The 19497-nt window shown below is 43.9% G+C and overlaps 1 protein-coding gene across 1 annotated transcript in view; it reads right to left on the bottom strand.

Moving 5' to 3' along the window:
- LOC308111188 (LIM and calponin homology domains-containing protein 1-like) overlaps nt 1–19497 on the bottom strand; it is a 103492-nt gene that overhangs the window by 28983 nt on the left and 55012 nt on the right. The window contains exons 7-9 of the mRNA XM_080465994.1: nt 18564–18762; nt 8397–8655; nt 3097–3492 (exon numbers count right to left, since the gene is read on the bottom strand). Of these exons, the coding sequence (XP_080322120.1) occupies nt 3097–3492; nt 8397–8655; nt 18564–18762 (854 nt within the window). The remainder of the gene's footprint in view (nt 1–3096; nt 3493–8396; nt 8656–18563; nt 18763–19497) is intronic.

Below are 19497 nucleotides of genomic sequence, written 5' to 3'. Positions count from 1 at the left end.
AAGCAGGTCAAGAACTTAAACTTTTGTTTGGAGAAAAGTTCTGCTCATCATGAGACTGACAACGTAGGAAGGAACTCCCTGGACCAACATCCCAAAAGGAAGCGTGCTTTAATCAAACTGACGTAACGGAGCTTAAAAAGCAAAGTGGAGAACCTGTCAGAGGAAAGAGCTTCTAGCTGGAGATGACTGACATGTTGTTTTTGTGCTTTCAAACTTTTAGAGGGTGGTCCAGGTAACGGTGGAGATTATCAGTGGAACCGTCTGTCAGAACTTTCAAACACACATGAATCATCTCCAGATTCCTTTCAGCTTCATGGTAAGCTGCACTTTCAGAGCTTCATTCAGTGGGATGACATGATGAGGCGTCGGCACGTTACGTGAAACATGCAGAAGCTCTGCCGCGGAGTTTAGAAAGTCTTTCTGACTGCGATTGACCACAGCAGGAACTTCAAACTCATCGCAGACAGTATGACTGCAGCGAAGCAAAAGAACTAAAAAAAACCTTCAAGATTTACTAGAAACAAGTTTTTATAAAGATATTTCAATGAGTGAAAGCCAACGATGCTCAAGTACAAAGATGTGCGCTAAAATAAGTAGCTTAACTTTTATTTGAGTAAAGAAAGTGGGAAAATCAGAATGATCATCAAGAAAATCATGTTCAATACAAGGAAAGATTATTGTCCATAAAATAGATGAATTCTTGTTCCTATGCCTCCAGAAAACCAGAAAATACACATCTTGGCACCGTTTTTCTTCTTAGATCAATAAACATTAAATGTCTCTCGTTGTGTTTCTATAAAAAAAATCAAGCAACATGAAGAATGCACTAAACTGTTTTACATCAACTGTTGTTTTCCAATTTCTGCATCAACTCAAGTGAAATTACAGTCGTGGTGAAAGAATTTAAGACTAAAACTTGACTTTTCTCTCAGGATATTAACTTTTGGCCCTTTAACGGATCCCAGCAGGTCAGATTTTCCCACTTGCCTCCAGAAAACATTCCTATCACCTAAAGCCAGCTTTAGCAGACAGCCGAGTCTCTGAGCGATAAAAGACTTGAAACTTACTTTGCATCGTCTGACTCTCTGAATGAACAGAAGGTAGAGAACATGAAGAGAGAGCACAGTCACAATGAACATTCTGGAGAAGAACACTCCTCATCTACTCATGCAAATATTAAACTGAAGCAATGAAGTGTTATCTACGGAGGTGTGATCACACATGATGGATTAGTTCATCAGAAATCACAGGAAGAGGACAAACTGTCTGCTGGTTGGTTTTTTAAGTTAAAGTAGACCACAAGGGGGCAGTCTTCTACAAAACTCTGATCCTCTGCTGCACTGCAAACCTGAACATCCCAGATAATAAGGTACATGTGGAAATGATCTCAGGATGCCGCTGACACTAAATCATTTAAGAAAAGAGAGACATGCATGTGGAATTAGGCCGCAGAAGAAGAAGAAGATGAAAGGAGCGGCTCTGTTTCAGGCTGTGGCCACCACTTTAGGTTTGGCCTGAACCACTAAGGTTCTTCACGCAGGCGGCTTCAAACCGAGCCGTCTGCTGACAGGCGGTGGTCTGCAGCCCACAAGAGAAGGAAAAGACTCTCTGAATGGAGACGACTTTCTGAAGACGGTCGCTTCTCACGTCAGGTTGAAAAATGGATATTTGCCATCTGGTGTCTTGGTGGAGAGTTTTCACCCTGGATTTAAGCCTGCAGCGTTAAACTATATGAAAGGATGAATTTGTGACTGTTTCAGCAGTTTTATCTAAATACAATGAAGAATTAGTGAAATAAACTGTTTGATAGATTATTCCCTCGTTGGACAAACAACCAGTTTCAGTTTATTGGAGCCAAATGTAAGAAACATTTGTGGGATTAACAGACATGAACATATTTTGATTCCAAGCAGCCGATTCTCATTTTGACTCGTCCTCAGGTACCTGGAAGCCACGAGCGTCAAACATGAGGCCTGTAGGCTAAAACCAGAATGTTAAAGAAACACATTTTCCTGACGAGTAGGGACACAACACAACTCTGAGACCCGAGCTGAGCATCAATGAAATCATATTGGCAATGAACGAGAGCTCCCTGGTTGTGGATGCAAAAGGCTGCAAATGCAACATTTTCAGGAGTTTTACTCGTCATTATATTGAATTTTGCACCAGGAATTTGGATCAAAATTGGTTTTATGTTGATAGTGGAGTGGTTTTCGGTACTAATTGTAAACCATTTAGCAAAAAGGGACTTTTTCAAAATGTAATAGTCGACAAAGAAAAGCTTTACAATTAGAATTTAAAGCTCATCCTGGCACTATTTTATCAGTCCGGCTAACTGGAGCTGATATCAGGCTGCCTGTGGCGGCGATCAGCTCGGTCTGCAGCTCGTCCCAAAGTGAGCAGCACAACCACAGAGTCAGAGGCTGCAGGATGCGACCGTCAGACTTCAGACCGTAAGAAGCAGGAGTCTGTCCGACTCAGTTCGGTTCTGACACAAAGAACCGTGAGCAGTTAAAGGAACCAGCGTCACGCAGACTTTATCCACTCGAGCCTCGAAGCACGAGTCGATATGAGAAGTAGCTGTTCAGCATCGACTGAGACGACTCAGCAGATTTACCATATCCTCTGCTGCTCATCCCACAAATGCATGTTTCTGGCAGTGTTACACATTAAACAGGGAAATAAACAGGAAGAAGCTGTAAGAACAAAGAAATAATCTGATGGACCTGAAATCCCTTACTTTTTATGTTCTTGGTATTTGAAACTAAATCAGATGAAACCATTAGATCTCCTAAACAGATTAACAATCATCCACTGAGGTCATGCACAGATAATAAAATGCTTCTTTTTGACATTTCTGAGTCCAGAGAGAAGAAAGGAATTGAAAGAGAAGACATTTTATCACAGTCCATGTATTGAAAGCTGCGATCGTAACGAGCGTTCATGCAGTCGTCGGGTTAATCTGCTTCCTCCTCGGCTCGCATGCTGTTAACGGGTTTTCAAGGGATCATGACCTTTGACCTTTGACCTTTGACTTCAGAGTTGAGGAAAGAAAACTTTGGTCTTAATGTGGTGTGGCTGCTGCGCGGAGCTCACTTTGCTGGAAGGCTGCAGTCCGACCACGGCGGCGGCGCCTCTCGCCGCTCGTCTCTCTCGCTCAGCGCTCGCCCTTTCCGCCGGCCTGTACCACTTGGTTCCGTTGAGGCGGTTGCCATGGCAGCGGGGAGAGGAAGGAAGTCCGAGGGACTCGGGTTGGTGCCGTGTTTGGGCGATGTCGGCCTTCGACCGGCCCGTTTGTCATCTCCCGGTGTGTCCGCGATGTCTTTCCTCAAGGCTGCGTCCTCTGTGGCGGCGCTCTGCGGCGTGGCGGCGCTCTGCGGCGTGGCGGCGCTCTGCGGCGTGGCGGCGCTCTGCGGCGTGGCGGCGGCCTCCCTCACTGTGAGAGCCGTGGAATGGTGGAAGAGCTCCTCTGAGCACGAGCGGGACGAAGTGCTGTGAAAAGCAAAAGCAAACGGAGCCGTTTTGCTGCCTGGTTATCGTCCCGCATCAGCAGACATTCCTCTGGAGGAGCCTGACGAAGGTTTGGAGGAGATAAATCTCCGAGGAGGAGACTGGAAGCACAGCGGCGTCTGTCAGCCGCTGATGAACAGCTACTTTGTAAGAGGCTTATTATTGAACTGTAAATTCCCAGAATGCACGGCGGGAAGGAGAGCGCGTCCAGCTGCAGGTTCAGGGTCACGGAAGGAAGGAGGCTCATTTCCTCACATCCTGAGGGCGAGTCGCGTCTGCAGGCTCTCTGCAGGCCTGTGTACCAACACTGTCCACACCACACACGGATTTTAATCTCTACAAGTCTTGGAAATAAGGTCAAATCTGAAATGACTGCAGAGCTGCTCAGAGGATCAATAGTTATTCTTGGTCTCTGCAGACTGTATTTCTATTTCTAGACTTGGATTCTGTCTATTTAAAACACATGACTGCAGATGTTCTGGCTGAAACTCCAGTAGAATGAATATATTTTAAAGACTGTGTTTGGATCATTCTGCACAGGCTAAAACGAGACAGAGACGCTCAAACTGCTGCGAAGAAAATAATCTGTAGACAGAAATGTGATGAGCAGCTGCAGGCGGCAGGAAAATACAGGAGTGGTGCCTTCATGAGCAACTGGGAAACTTCCCCCCTCTGGAGGGGAGAGAGAGGTCCCTCCGACCATGTCAAACAGGGAACTTCCTAGTTGGAAAGTGGGAACAGAGCTTAAAGAAACACATTGAAATGGGAAGTGGGATTTTGTTGCTGATGCAGTTTGTAATGATCGCGTCTTATCACAGTTACAGTGAAAACAGCAGAATCTCAGCAGTTATTACCAGTTTGGACTGAATGTTATGTTTCATCGATCTGATGCCGTGCCTTATTCCAGATGTTAACAGATTAGAGATTAAGAAGACTCCTCCCAGCTGAACCAACAAACCATCTTAACCATCTAACGTCTTCGAGTCAAACTGGAAAACTGTTAAAAGACTCAAATCTGGAGCTGCTGATTCAACTTTAATTGAACTTGCCTCATCCTGTCAAAAATGCACAAATTCACAAATATTTAACTCTAGATTGTTTAACCAACGAGAGAATCCGCCTTCTGGAGCTGTTCTAGAACAAAACTCTCTTTTTCTGTGGACGTAGTGAGGCAAAATGTCTACTGAGGAATAACTCAAGTCCCCCGAAATGAAGGAAATGCAAACAACGTCACCAGGAAAAGGTTTTGGAAAAAAAAAACAACGTTTGCTCTTTAAAGTTGTGTCATGAATGAAACATCAGCCTGACTGGAGAATAAACTGGAGCTGGACTGTGAGCAAACATCCTCCGTGGAGAAATACACAGTTTACTCTGTGAAAAACTAGATTATTCTATTGGACTGTGACGACACGCTTTAACATATCTAAGCGTTTTATATCATACAACACGTATATTGATTGTATGTTTTCCTAAAAAAATGCACAAATTAATGATGCAGTTTGGATCCGGAGAGATTGTTTGGTTATGAAGAAGAGAAATTCACATTAAACTTTTGACAAACCTCAGAAATCCTTTTTTTTCCCCGAGAACAAAGTGACACACAGATTTATATTAAAGGTGATAGTTACTGTCTGGTGGGGGGACTCTTAATAACTGTGTGTAAATATCACATCAGCCTGAGCTGGAAATACAAAGAAAAGAAGCACTGTTCTCTCCCATCACTGTGTTGAAATATACAATCGAAGTCAGAGGCTCCAACCAGTTTCACCTCGAGGTCAAAAGTTCAGGACAATATTTCATATTAATATGATTTAACTGGTACTGCTGCTCTGGATGAGAGCGGCGGTGGAAACCATGATCAGGTGACAAAAAGCTGCCAAAAGGCACAACGGCAGGATTTAAAGAGCAGCTGTGAAACCTGGAGCCGAAGCAGCAGAGAAAACTGGAGTCTGGATGATCCCGACTAACTGGAACATTGTTTTTGGACACAGGTGCAGGACTGCAGATTACCGAGTGCAGCGTTTCACTGTTTTCAGTGGCAAACGTTGAATTTATGGAGGAGAAGCAGGAATGTCTGTTTCTGGCTTTGGGGAGGATGAAGTCAACTCAACAAACACAGAGATGTAGAAAAAAGCTGCACTGTTAACTCAACACGTTGCTCAGAGGGACATTTCTCCAGATGAATGATTTCTAACACCAACTTGGTTGAAAAAAACTCAACTGGTTTAAAGTCTGTATTTGGCTGCTTGCACTGTGGATCGTCTGCCTCCACCGTCATTAAATCCATGACTTCAACCTCAACTGTGTCGTACTACTTCAAACATATTGAAAAGGGATCTCAGGCTGAAGCAGCATGTACAACGTGAGATTAACACGGACTGTCAGTTCTTTCAATCCCTAATCATTATTTTTGTAAAAGTTATTAACATCATCAGCATCCTTATGATTATTATCATTATTAATGCTCTAGATCAGGTTTGTCAAACACATTTTATTCCAGTGTTTACACCATAGAGATTTAACCTTATGTGTTATATTGTAAAGCACTTTGGTTAATTTTAAATGCTGATTATAAAGTTGCTTGCTGGACACATTGAGCCCAACTTCCTGTTGAGTTGACCGGTAAGAAGGAATCTGGTTATTTTATATTTTCAGAATCAGAAGATCTCCTCAGGAAGAAGATCGAGTAATACTCAATAAACGTGTCATTGATTTCAAGATCAAAAACTATGATGGAGTCAATCAAACCTCTTCGACGTGACAGAATGAGATTAGAATTTCTTTGATTTTGGGGGACATTAGAAGCATGAAGGGATTATAATGAGATGAAGGGGTGAATATTGGGTGAAAAAGAAGTCGGACGAGGACCTTTGCTCTGAGGAGACGTTCAGGTGAGGCTGGGGGAGGTTAAAGGTCAGAGGCTCACTGCTCCTCCTCACACCCACTGCATGGATCTCAATACAGGGTGTGGATGAAGGCTGCTGCCCCTCCTCTTCCTTCTCCTTCTCAACCTGCATGTGGGGTTCAGGGGGCGGGGTAGGGGGCGGGGCAGGGGGCGGGGCAGGAGTCACAGCTAGACTACAGACCTGGTTTGGACTAATGCATCACCCATTCACCACACACACACACACACACACACACACACACACACACACACACACACACACACACACACACACACACACACACACACACACACACACACACACACACACACACACACACACACACACACAGCAGGGGAACATGTGATCAGAGGACATGATGAACACACACCAGGTGTAAAAAACAATGAAATGAGGTGAAGGATGGAAATGGAGGGGGAGAAACAAGGAAACAATAAAGGTAAAATCAATTCATGCATTGTGACGGAACATGACAGGATGGACGAATGAACAGCAGGTGAAACACACAGATGACAAACCGCTGCACACGTCTCAGTCCTCAGCGTTTTCAAAAAGTGAACATGATGCTACTCAATCTGCAGATAGTTCAGATTAAGTATCTTGAGTGTCCTGCTGCTGTGTGTCAGACAGCCAGTGGAACCACACCCTGCGGCTGATTGCATTAAGGAATCCATCCAGCCAGCAGTCCATTTAAACCCTGAGAACAAACGACGCCGGCGCTGCAACGAGCCGACAAACAAAACACACTTCAGTCTCGAATCTTCTTCTTTGCTGCCTGATCCGAAAATAAAAACACACAAGTGGCCTCAGCCTCCTGGAAAACACCAGAGAAAAATAATCCGCAGCTGAAAGGTTCAACTTCACATGAAGTTTCACCGGCATCGACTCATGTTCACTGAATGCTTCACTGGTTTCTCCTCACACAGTGATGATTCTACTGCTTGGGCTCTTCATCCCAGAACCAGTTCACTCCACATCACGAGTGGCAAAACTATAAGTTCAACTCGGCCACTCCACGTCCTGCTCACGTCACGGCTAAAATACGGCTCAGCGTACTGTGTCGACAACTGACAGCTACATTTTTACAATCTGTAGATGAGTTTTAGAAAAGTATAAATCTTCTGATCATGATGCAAAACCTTTAAAAACAATCTGATATGAAAGTATAAATCTCAGAATAATGAATGCAGGTTGAGGTGACTGTGGACCATCGTCTCAGTGGAGCTGCTGTAGGTTTAGATGCTGCAAGATCGCAGCTTCGCTCCTCTTCGAGCTCCACTAGAGTCCCAACAGGAAAACTACATATTTTCAGTATTTCAGCCGTTGCCGTGGAAACAGACATCGTTTTCAAAATGTTGCAGGGTAAACTTTTCAGAAATGAAAACACAGAAACGCTGTATTTACACAAATGTTGTCCTGTAATTATATTATATTATATTATATTATATTATATTATATTATATCCATCCATCCATCGTCTCCCTCTTATCCGTTTCCGGGTGGTGGTGGTGTCAGTCTGAGCACCGTCACCCAGATCACACTGACCCATTAAGAACCTTCCTGCAGGTGGAGAGCCCACAGGAAGGTGGAGAGCCCACAGGAAGGTGGAGAGCCCACAGGAAGGTGGAGAGCCCACAGGAAGGTGGAGAGCCCACAGGAAGGTGGCGCCCGGCGTGGGACATGAACCCTCTACCTTGAGATTGTGAGTCTCATGCTCTACCAACTGAGCGAGCTGGGGTATTATATTATATTATATTATATTATATTATATTATATTATATTATATTATATTATATGATATTAAGTATAAATATTCCTGATGAAAACTCTTTTTTTAATATCCATTGTCGTTTAGGCTCTTGGGAGATTGAGATTGTTTTCGCTGAACTGTATAACAGATTTCATTTGTATGGAAAACTTTTTAATCAGTTAAACTTTACTGGCTCCAGTTAACCGAACTTTCCTCATGTCCACACTCACCTAAAAGGTCTGTCTCCCCCTACAGGCGAGGTGGCGGTACTCCAGCTCTTGCGGCCCCCGTCCTCCTTGTCGCCCCTCTTCTTGCGGAGCGGCGTCGGCAGGTATCCGCTCTGGTTGCTCTTGTTGGGCAGGTACTGATTGAAGGGCATGGCGGTGCGCAGCTCGGTGACAGACGTCCGGCGGGCCAACATGTCGTCCTTACGGATGTCGGGCATCTTCCGGTGCGGCGGTCCGTCGGACTCCGAGTCGCTGCCGCGGCCTGACGAGGAGAAGAGGGACAGTGTGAGTGAAGTCGGTGGATTAACCCCCACAGTGGAGTCGTCTCGTGGTCGGAAAACGATGTCACACATGAAAAGAGGCGTTTTTCTGTCGCCGTGTTCTCTCTACGTTTATAAACACAAATAGTTTGTAAACCTGCAGAATCCATGAATACAAGAACACGACTAGTCTCATCTGCCTTCTGAACACTTCAGCATCACATACAAGTGATTCATTTTACACAAGTTGCATCACAATATAGTGACTTTAATTTCAAACCAATCAACACAATCCAGTTCATATGAACCTCAACCTGTTCGTTGACATGAACTTCATGCTGCTGGTGTCAAAATATGAGAAATAAATGAATCAATGAGAAAAGTAAGGTGTAGATAAATATTTTGTAAAGCCTTGAAATCTATTTATTTGAACATGTACAAAAACAATAAACAAGAGAAACAAATAGAATGAATAAAGTAAAAGACAGTCATCTAAAGGAGTAATCCAGAGGATACTCCACACTTTATAATGTGTGTTACATGTTCGACAAGGGGGAGAAGAAATAGAACTTTTCCATCCATCCCTCCCTCCATCCTTCCATCCCTCCATCCATCCATCCCTCCATCCATTTTTTTCATCCATCCATCCATCCCTCCATCCTTCCATCCCTCCATCCATCCATCCCTCCATCCATTTTTTTCATCCATCCATCCATCCCTCCATCCATCCATCCCTCCATCCATTTTTTTCATCCATCCATCCATCCCTCCATCCATCCTTCCATCCCTCCCTCCATCCATCCATCCATCCCTCCATCCATCCATCCCTCCATCCATCCATTTTTTTCATCCATCCATCCATCCATCCTTCCCTCCATCCCTCCATCCATCCCTCCTTCCATCCATCCATCCATCCACTTGAACTCTGCTCTTCATTTCAGTGGTGGATGATTATTCTAATCAGGATTCTAATCGTTGCATCTCGATTGGCTTCACGGTTCAATCAGTTGAAATCTTGATTCTTGATTCTTGGTTCACCTCTTTGTCGTGTCGTCAGACTTTTGTTCCGTCGTCGTCACTGAACTGTTTATAATCTCACAGAAAGGAAACATGAAACTGAGACGTTCCTTCAGAAAGCTCAAAGGATGAACCGGTGCTCTGCTGCCTCTTGCGTACGAGTTGCGGTGTTGTTAAGTCGTCCTTTAATCACACAACTATCTGGTGGCTTCACTTCCTGGGTGTTAATGCAGCTCAGCAGTCACCACCATCCCCCTCAAGTCTCCACAGTCACAAACTCCCAGCGAGCTGAGTCACCGTCAGGCAGAGAGAGAAGGCCAGCGATGAGTGACCGAGAGAAATCAGGCCTGAAAATAAGATTTGAACCTGAGTTTATTAGTTTATTTATATCAGCAGTTTCTCCTCAAGCTGCTCCATCACATCCCGGCGCAGCGCACTCCTGTGGCATCAGAGCACGGCGACATAAATCATCGGCACATTTGAATTGAGCAACAAAACGTTGGCCTGCAGTGAGTCCGTCTGCATCACACCGTAAAGTTTGTGTTTTAACGTGGGAGGAACCACCTGGCTGTGCAGAAGCTCAAGGACTTTCCCTGCTCGGAGTCTTGAATTCCTGGTCAAGGTGTCCTGATACGATCCTCAGACAGAACGGGAGGCTGGCTCGGAGGCTGGCATGTTTACAATTCCAGAGACGCAGCGCCGGCATGTCGTCACATTCTGCAAATCCTGCGGCGGATTTAATAAAACTCAGACCTCACAAAATATCTTCCTCAAGATGTTCAGCATGCGCAGGACCGCCGTCACCTCCCGGCACATTCCCTCGATGGATTTATGACTCATTGTTTACATTTTCCACATATGAACCCGCAACTTTCCCCAGATCCAAACCACCAAACGTCTAGGTTCAGAGGGAAAACGTGGACGCAGCCGAAGCTCTCGGAGGAATCAAATGTCCCGGTGGTGAATCTCTTCTATCGGCTCATCTCTACAGTCTGATGTGTTCTGAGCGGCTGGAGGTTCCTGCACTTCCACCATCCAGAGCTTCAGACTCTGAACCGACTGGAACCACCAGTGACTGAACCGCCCCACGGCGTGGATGAACATGAAGGCAGCGTTCATCAGGGTCTTCAGAGGAACGTGTTCACATCAGTAATGATCAGCATGAAGGGACGAGGGGACGCTGTGGAGTCCACGGAGCTTTTCACTAACGGAAAAGATCAAACAGAAATACTAATTAAAAATGGCAGCCGAGTCGATAAAAAGGAGCCTGAAGAGAAAATTATTCAATAATTTAAACATCTCAAGTAAAAACTCAGTTTTCGTTTCAGAAAAGTTTCGCATTTCGACAGAAACATTCTGAAAAACGTGTCCGTTTCCACGGCAACACTGAAGATGATGTAGTTTTCATGTTGGTCCACTAGTTGGTGCTGTTGTTATTTTTAGTACTGAAAGCACACACACACACACACACACACACACACACACACACACACACACACACACACACACACACACACACTGCGGGTAAGGTGATGAGTTATGTATGTATATAATTTTCCTGTCACTCCGGGTGCATTGATGTGACGCTGTGGCTGCAGAAAACAGACTGGATTGTTATTACTGTGACTGTCAAAATAAAACTACCAAGTTGGATTGTTATTACGGTGACTGTCAAAATAAAACCACCAAGTTGGATTGTTATTACGGTGACTGTCAAAATAAAACGACCAAGTTGGTTTGTTATTACTGTGACTGCCAAAATAAAACTACCAAGTTGGATTGTTATTCCGGTGACTGTCAAAATAAAACCACCAAGTTGGATTGTTATTACGGTGACTGTCAAAATAAAACGACCAAGTTGGATTGTTATGACTGTGACTGCCAAAATAAAACGACCAAGTTGGATTGTTATGACTGTGACTGCCAAAATAAAACTACCAAGTTGGATTGTTATTACGGTGACTGTCAAAATAAAACCACCAAGTTGGATTGTTATTACGGTGACTGTCAAAATAAAACCACCAAGTTGGATTGTTATTACGGTGACTGTCAAAATAAAACGACCAAGTTGGTTTGTTATGACTGTGACTGCCAAAATAAAACTACCAAGTTGGATTGTTATTACGGTGACTGTCAAAATAAAACCACCAAGTTGGATTGTTATTGCGATAACTTTCAAAATAAAACTACCAAGTTGGATTGTTATTACTGTGACTGTCAAAATAAAACCACCAAGTTGGATTGTTATTACGGTGACTGTCAAAATAAAACCACCAAGTTGGATTGTTATTACGGTGACTGTCAAAATAAAACCACCAAGTTGGATTGTTATTGCGATGACTTTCAAAATAAAACTAACAAGTTGGATTGTTATTACGATGACTGTCAAAATAAACTACCAAGTTGGATTGTTATTACGATGACTGTCAAAATAAACTACCAAGTTGGATTGTTATGACTGTGACTGTCAAAATAAACTACCAAGTTGGATTGTTATTACGGTGACTGTCAAAATAAAACCACCAAGTTGGATTGTTATTACGATCACAACCTTGAAAAGGTGTGAACCAGTGCTCTGGTCCAGTGTGGGAGTTCTCAGGCTTCCTTCCATCATTTCCAGTTTGAAGGTGTGTGTTTGTGTGTTTCCACTGGAAGACAACCTGCTCCACCCACTCATCCACAGACATCCCATAATACTAGATATAGGATGAACACAGTAACCACAATACAAACTCTCACAGCTTGTGGTAGAAGTATTTAGTTTGAGTGTTGGAGCTTTCTGAAGACAGAGACTCTTGAAGTGATGTTTTATATCACAAATCAGTTTGTCCTTGTTTGTAGAATTAAATTGGCACATATCAATACTGAGCTCAGTGACTGTCCTTGAATTTAAATGGGACAGTTTCTATTGACTTTCTGTATCCGCAGCAGCCCAACATCCAAACCGAGGCTGATTAAAATAACACATTTCTGGACACGGCACCAATTTCTGTTTTTCTTTTCATACATCAGAACGACTCTGTGAAAGATTTAAAGTTGAAAGTTATTCAGGAACGTTTTAATGACTCGACAGTTCATTATTTGATCACTTTTTCTTTTCTTGACTGATTAGTTCATTAGTTACAGCTCTGTGCTGGTTTGATCCTCGATCCGACATGCCATCAGATTCCAGAGCAGCCGAAGGGAACGAGTGAATGATGGATGAGTGAATATCACGACCATGTAAAGAGCGTTGAGACGATGTCATACAGAAGTAAATACTTGCATCATTAAACTGGCTTTAGGTTCAGATTGAAGTCATTTATAGTATATTAATGACATTGTCATCACGTACACTCTGCGGCGTGACATAGAAACACTTTAAAGCGTAATATGGGACATTTTTATGATTTAAAACTGGTTTGATTTTAGTTTATAGTCTCTGGTTACAGAACTACCATGGAGCAGGTTTTCAGCTCCTTTTGCTTGGAACAAACTACAAAAAACCCTGAAACTCAAAAACCTGGTTTCACTGGACTCTTTTAAAAAGTTGGTTAATGACTTGGACACAGACACATGTGTCCGCAGATGTTTTGAATAACAGACTTAATTTTTTAGCAACTTTGAATGTTTTTTTTAATGTTTTTACATTTTTGTTGTTTTCAATGAGTATAAAGTTTTGTCTGAAACTTTAATGTACTGCTGCTGTCTTGGCCAGGACGCTCTGGAAAAAGACATTTTTAATCTCAACAAATCTTTTCTGGTAAAATAAAGGTGAAATAAAATAAATCAAAATGTTACCGGTCCGGCCCACTCAGGATGAAATCGGGCTGAATGTGGCTCCTGAACCACAGAGGGACAGGATCTAGTTTCAACAGGTTCGACTGGATGAAGTTTATGTGGTTTTTATAAAATCTCAGACTAAATGACTCAATTCCAACGAACGCAGTAACTTTTCCTCCGATAAGAAACTTTACTTGACGTTTGTCTTCCACCTTCCTCCTCCTTTTCTCCTGTTTAGGACTCGACTCCAGCGTTTGTTCTGACGTTGGGAAGACGAGCAACTCGACCGTCGGACTAATCAGCTGTGAGTTTCTGGTGTTGGAGGAGAAAGTGATTGGATGATCCTGGAGAAGGACGGCAGGATGTTTTAAACTCACGTCAAAATAGTTCTTATTGTTGAAGAGCAAACACTGAAGTTTATCCAGGCCTGGAAACTCAAGGCTCCTTATTGAAAAGCAAGACGAGGTGATGAAGGAGGAAACTGGAGTTTTCCTTGTTTCTCAGAGTTTCATGTCAATAAGAGGAAAGTGCTGCTGTTTGCTGTTGGTGACAACATGGAGGATTTGGAGACAGCAGCTTCCTTCGCACTTCCCTCAAAACAAAAACACAGTGGGACAGGAAGCTTCGCCTCCACAATGAAAAGTACAACCTCTAATCTTTTACAGCCTCTCATTAAATGTTCAGAGGGAACAGATTCACAGGCAGTTTAGAAACATGAACAGAAACATGTGAAGCGTTCTGCACGGCTCTCATATGACAACAAACTCTCCTTTTAACGTGTTTTGTTACTTCAGCAAAAACCAAAAAGCTTCACCGATATTTATCTTTAGTTTGTCTTGAGGAAGTCAGTATCATGTGAAAGTTTTGCTTCTGTGTTGAATGAAGCAGAGAAAATATTCAGTTTACATGAAGCAACATAGATTATCTAACTCCTGTTTAAGTTTCTCTTTGCTTTGTATACATTATTTAATTCTCCTTTATCTAATTCTCCTTTATTGTTAAATTGTTTATCCCTCTCATGTTTTGAAAGTCTACTATTTATTCTGATCTTGCTGATGATGTAATGTGCTTCGTAACACTGTGAAGTTATTCTTTTTATTTGTTCGACTTTAAAAAGCCACATGAACAGTACATGAAGTGTGTGTCTTTCTTCCTGCATGTTTTATAAGATTTGAAGGAATCAAAGAATACTAGAAAAAACTGTGTACACTCACACACACTCACACACACACACACACACACACACACACACACACACACACACACACACACACACACACACACACACACACACACACACACACACACACACACACACACTGAGGACCCTGTTCTAACACACATCCAGACGATTAAAGAGTTTTATTTTCTGTGCTCAATTGTTTCTCTTTTTACATTTTCTATTCATATACCTATTTTATGTGTACTTTTGTCAAAGGGAGCAGAGCCTGACAAATAAAACTACAGGTACGTTTCAAAAAATGAGAATATCATGAAAATGTTCACTATTCTTTGTCACTGACTTCAGAAAGTCAAACCCAGATATGATCTAGACTCATGACACATAGAGTGAAATAGTTCCAGCCTTTATTTCTTGAAATGTTGATGATTCTGGCATACAGAGAGAGAAAACCCAAAATTCAGTGTCTCAGAAAATGAGAATCTTGTTGAAAAGTTGAGGTCTGTAAAGTCCTGGTGTCTCACCCTCATCAGCTAATGAAGTCCAAACCCCTGCAAAGGTTCCCTGAGCCTTTAACTGGTCTCAGTCTGGGTCAGGAGGGGACACAGTCATGGGGGAGACTGCTGAGTGGACAGATGTCCAGGAGACAGTCATTGACACCGTCCACTAAAGGTCCTTGCTGAAGAAGCTGCTTGTTCACAGAGTGCTGGATCAAGCATGTCCAGAGAAGGTGGAGTGGGAGGAAAAGGTGCAGCAGCAAAAGGGAGGAGCGCAGCCTGGAGAGGACTGTCCAGCAAAATGCTGGACAAGGACGGACTGAGGCTGGAGCCACGAGGGACTGACCAATCCTAGACATGGGATCCTAATGTGTCTTCCTGGGGTCAAGACACTCCTGAACAAGAGACCAGGTCAGAAAGTCTCATCTGGACTGTGGAGGACAAGAACTGGACTGTTGATCAGTGGTCCAAAGTCCTTTTTTCAGATGAAAGAACATTTTGATCTCATTTGGAGCTCCAGGTCCCAGAGGGTGGAGGAAGAGTGATCTCCAGGTCCCAGAGGGTGGAGGAAGAGTGATCTCCAGGTCCCAGAGGGTGGAGGAAGGGTGAACTCCAGGTCCCAGAGGGTGGAGGAAGAGTGAACTCCAGGTCCCAGAGGGTGGAGGAAGAGTGATCTCCAGGTCCCAGAGGGTGGAGGAAGAGTGAACTCCAGGTCTCAGAGGGTGGAGGAAGGGTGATCTCCAGGTCCCAGAGGGTGGAGGAAGGGTGAACTCCAGGTCCCAGAGGGTGGAGGAAGAGTAGACTCCAGGTCCCAGAGTGTGGAGGAAGAGTAGACTCCAGGTCCCAGAGTGTGGAGGAAGAGTAGACTCCAGGTCCCAGAGTGTGGAGGAAGAGTAGACTCCAGGTCCCAGAGTGTGGAGGAAGAGTAGACTCCAGGTCCCAGAGTGTGGAGGAAGAGTAGACTCCAGGTCCCAGAGTGTGGAGGAAGAGTAGACTCCAGGTCCCAGAGTGTGGAGTAAGAGTGAACTCCAGGTCCCAGAGTGTGGAGGAAGAGTGAACTCCAGGTTCCAGAGTGTGGAGTAAGAGTGAACTCCAGGTCCCAGAGGGTGAAGGAAGAGTGAACTCCAGGTCCCAGAGGGTGGAGGAAGAGTGGAGAGGCTCAGAATCCACCTTGCTTGAAGTCCAGAGGGAAGTGTCCTCAGTCTGTGATGATTTGTGCTGCCATGTCCTCTGCTGCTGTCCCTCCACTGGGTCTTCTGAAGTCCACAGTCAAGGCAGCGTCCAGCAGGAACCTTTAGAGCTCTTCATGCTTCCTTCTGCTGACGAGCTTTATGGAGATGCTGAGTTCATGTTCCAGCAGGACTTGGCACCTGCCCACACTGCCAAAGGTACCAAAGGTACCAAAGGTACCAACGGTACCAGAAGCTTCTTCAGTGACCCTGGTGGTACTGTGCTGGACTGGCCAGCAGAACCCCAGAGACAATCTCTGGCTATTGTCCAGAGGACGGTGAGAGACACCAGATGACCTGAAGGCTGCTATCAAATCTTCCTGGGCTTCAGTCCACCTGAGCAGTACCACAGGTTCCACAGGTTGATGGGCTCCAGGCCACGCCGCTAAGACGCAGTACTTCATGCTAAAGGAGCAACCAAGTATTGAGGGCAGAGAAATGAACAGACTTTTCACAAGCCCTTCAGTTTGGTTTAAAATATCCTTTTTTATTGATCTTAGGTACGATTCTCATTTTGGGTTTTCACTCTGTGTCATGAGCCTCCATCATTTCTGGGTTGGACTTTCTGAAACGAGCAACAAAAAATATTGAACATTTTCATGATATTCTCATTTTTTGAGATGTACCTGTACTCCATTCTGATCTTTTCAGATTAACCCCTCGCTGGCCAGTCAGAGACACACAAATGGCCATAAACTATTTCTGTTGTAGTAGATGTGATTCTAAAATGTATTTACACACAGAAACATGGTAAAAAATAAAATGAACAAATAGAAAGACTGAAAAATATTTACTGGGAGCAGCCAGTTAAAAATCAATCATATAAATAGAGATTTCTTCACTCAATCAGAGACACTCTATCTGGCGTCTTTTCAGGATGACATGGAGGTTTTTTTTTCCATAAAGATGGAGAAGTTGTTTTATTTTAGTGCTTCCTTTGCTTTCAGGTTTCGTCACCACCTGCCCATCCTTCATGTGATTAAACTCCTCTTTGTGCTGTCAGGGTACTTCCTCTCTTCCTCCCTCTTAAGTGCTGCTACTCATCTCAGTCAGCCGTCAAACAGCTGTAACCACGGCAACAGATCCAAACCAGCACAGAGACGCTTTGATACGGACGTCAAAACCCAGAGAGGAGTGACTGACACTGAGACTGTCCATTCATTCATCCATAAACTGTGACTCAGACAGAGAAACCTACTGCGACAACATGCTGAGTAACCTTTGACCTCATACTGCAGACCTGTGTGGAGGACCGGAGTGTTTCTACCACTGGTAAAGAGCACATCAGGGATTATTGATTCAGAATTAGAGATATTCCTACTATCTAAAAGAGCTGGGGGCAGTTTGCTCTGGCTCACAATGCTCCATTGTGTCTGTGATTGATGTGGATGTTTTCATGTTTTTAATGCCTGCAGACTTATTTTATGTGGTAGTATTTATTTGGGGGTAAATAAAAAGCTTTTAGTTTTGGTGTTTGGAGGCGGTTCATAACAATCCATTTGTTTGAAGAGGAAATGAGACAGAAAAAGATTAAAGAGAATCTCTACTTCAATGTTTAGACTCACAGACTCCACATCCCACTTGTACATTTCTCAGAGGACTCAGACACGCAAACACGAGTGTGATCGCACCTCCTTCAATCTGTCATTTCAAAAGAATCTGGCCTCGTCAGGGTTTCCACTGAGACAAATACCTGAAGTTTCTTCTGTTTTCCATCACCTGCCTCCACTGTCGCTGAGCTGACATGACCGAAGAGTGACTGGAACAGAAACTGGCCAAACTATTTCTCATCAAAACTGAGCTCCAGGACGTTTCTTCAACTCTGCAGGCTGATGTCACAGAATCAACACGACCAACCAAGACTGCCGGAGATTCATCTGTGGGATTATTACAGCCTCCTACTGTGGTAAAATAGGAATTATTACTGCAGCACCGGTGAACCAGCACTGAGATTCTCATTAGGATGATTTACAGGAGGTTGTTTGAATCCAGCCTTTGGCCAACTGTGGGCGTCGTCCTGCACAAACAGCAGAACAACAGGCGTCTTTGTAGAAGCTGGAGGGGAACAATACACCTCATTTATCTATAAACTGCATCTGCACTTCATCTGAGCCAAACAAAACAGCCAACACTGGATTACTTTGCTTCCAGAAGGCAGATGGAAGACGACAGAGTGAGACAGAGACTAACAGAGTTAACCAGGAAGGGGTTGGGTGTTTGGCTACCATCGCTGCTGCCGCGGGCGACCAGGACGTCCGGCGAAGGCGTCTGTCGGGAGCGCGAGCCGAAGGAGTCCAGGCTGTCGAATGAATCCTCGCGGCCGTGGCGTGGGGGGGAAAGAGAGTCGCTGCGCTCAGAGTCCCAGCAGTCGATGTAGCCGCTGTCCCGGATGCTGCGCTTGGGACTGTCTGCCTCCTCCGCCTCCTGAGGAAAACATCATGGAGGCTTTAGAGGAAAAGTAGAGAATCCAGACGCAGAATCCAAAACTACCAGCAGCCATGAAGCAGCCAGATACCTTCTAATTCACCTCTTCTTCTTGAAACTGTTTGAAGGTGTGTAGTGTGCTCTGCATCCCTCTTCTATTTATACTCATCTAACCACCTTCCTCCTCTGCCTACATCAGTCTCCTCCCTCCCCCCCCCCCCCAAACATGAACAGTGTCCTCAAAGCTAATGGAAGGTGGAGAAAGGCTTTTCCCGCCGACTGAACCACTTCCTGTTCCTGAGCCCGGTGCCATCTCTTACGTAATGTCGGAACTTGTGTGAAGGCTTGATGATGTTTTCATGAAGGTTTTACAACCAGACACAGACGAAAGGCCTGTAATCAGTCTCCCACACGTCAATCATTATAATTCTAGATAAAGAATGCAAAGGTTTGAACGCTAACAGCCTCTGTCCTAAAATTAACATTATTCTGGAATCATTCTCTCCTTTTAATATATGGATTTTTTTTATTCTTTTTCTTTGAAACAAAAAACTGCTGAATGACAACAGTTCTCATATACGAGATATACGAGGTTTCAGCACATTCTGACTCTTTATCTCCACTAAATCTGAACTTAAAAGCAGGAAACAATTCATGGCTTGTTAAGTTTGTTCTGTCATGAGACAAAGATCATCTGTCTTTAATCTTTATCCTCAACCTGCATGAAATAAACTG

Source organism: Lipophrys pholis (assembly GCF_963383615.2).
Source record: "Lipophrys pholis genome assembly, chromosome: 6".
In the NCBI taxonomy this organism is placed as follows: domain Eukaryota; kingdom Metazoa; phylum Chordata; class Actinopteri; order Blenniiformes; family Blenniidae; genus Lipophrys; species Lipophrys pholis.
The sequence above is the reverse complement of the archived record's forward strand: the minus strand, read 5'-3'. Positions and strand labels throughout refer to the sequence as shown.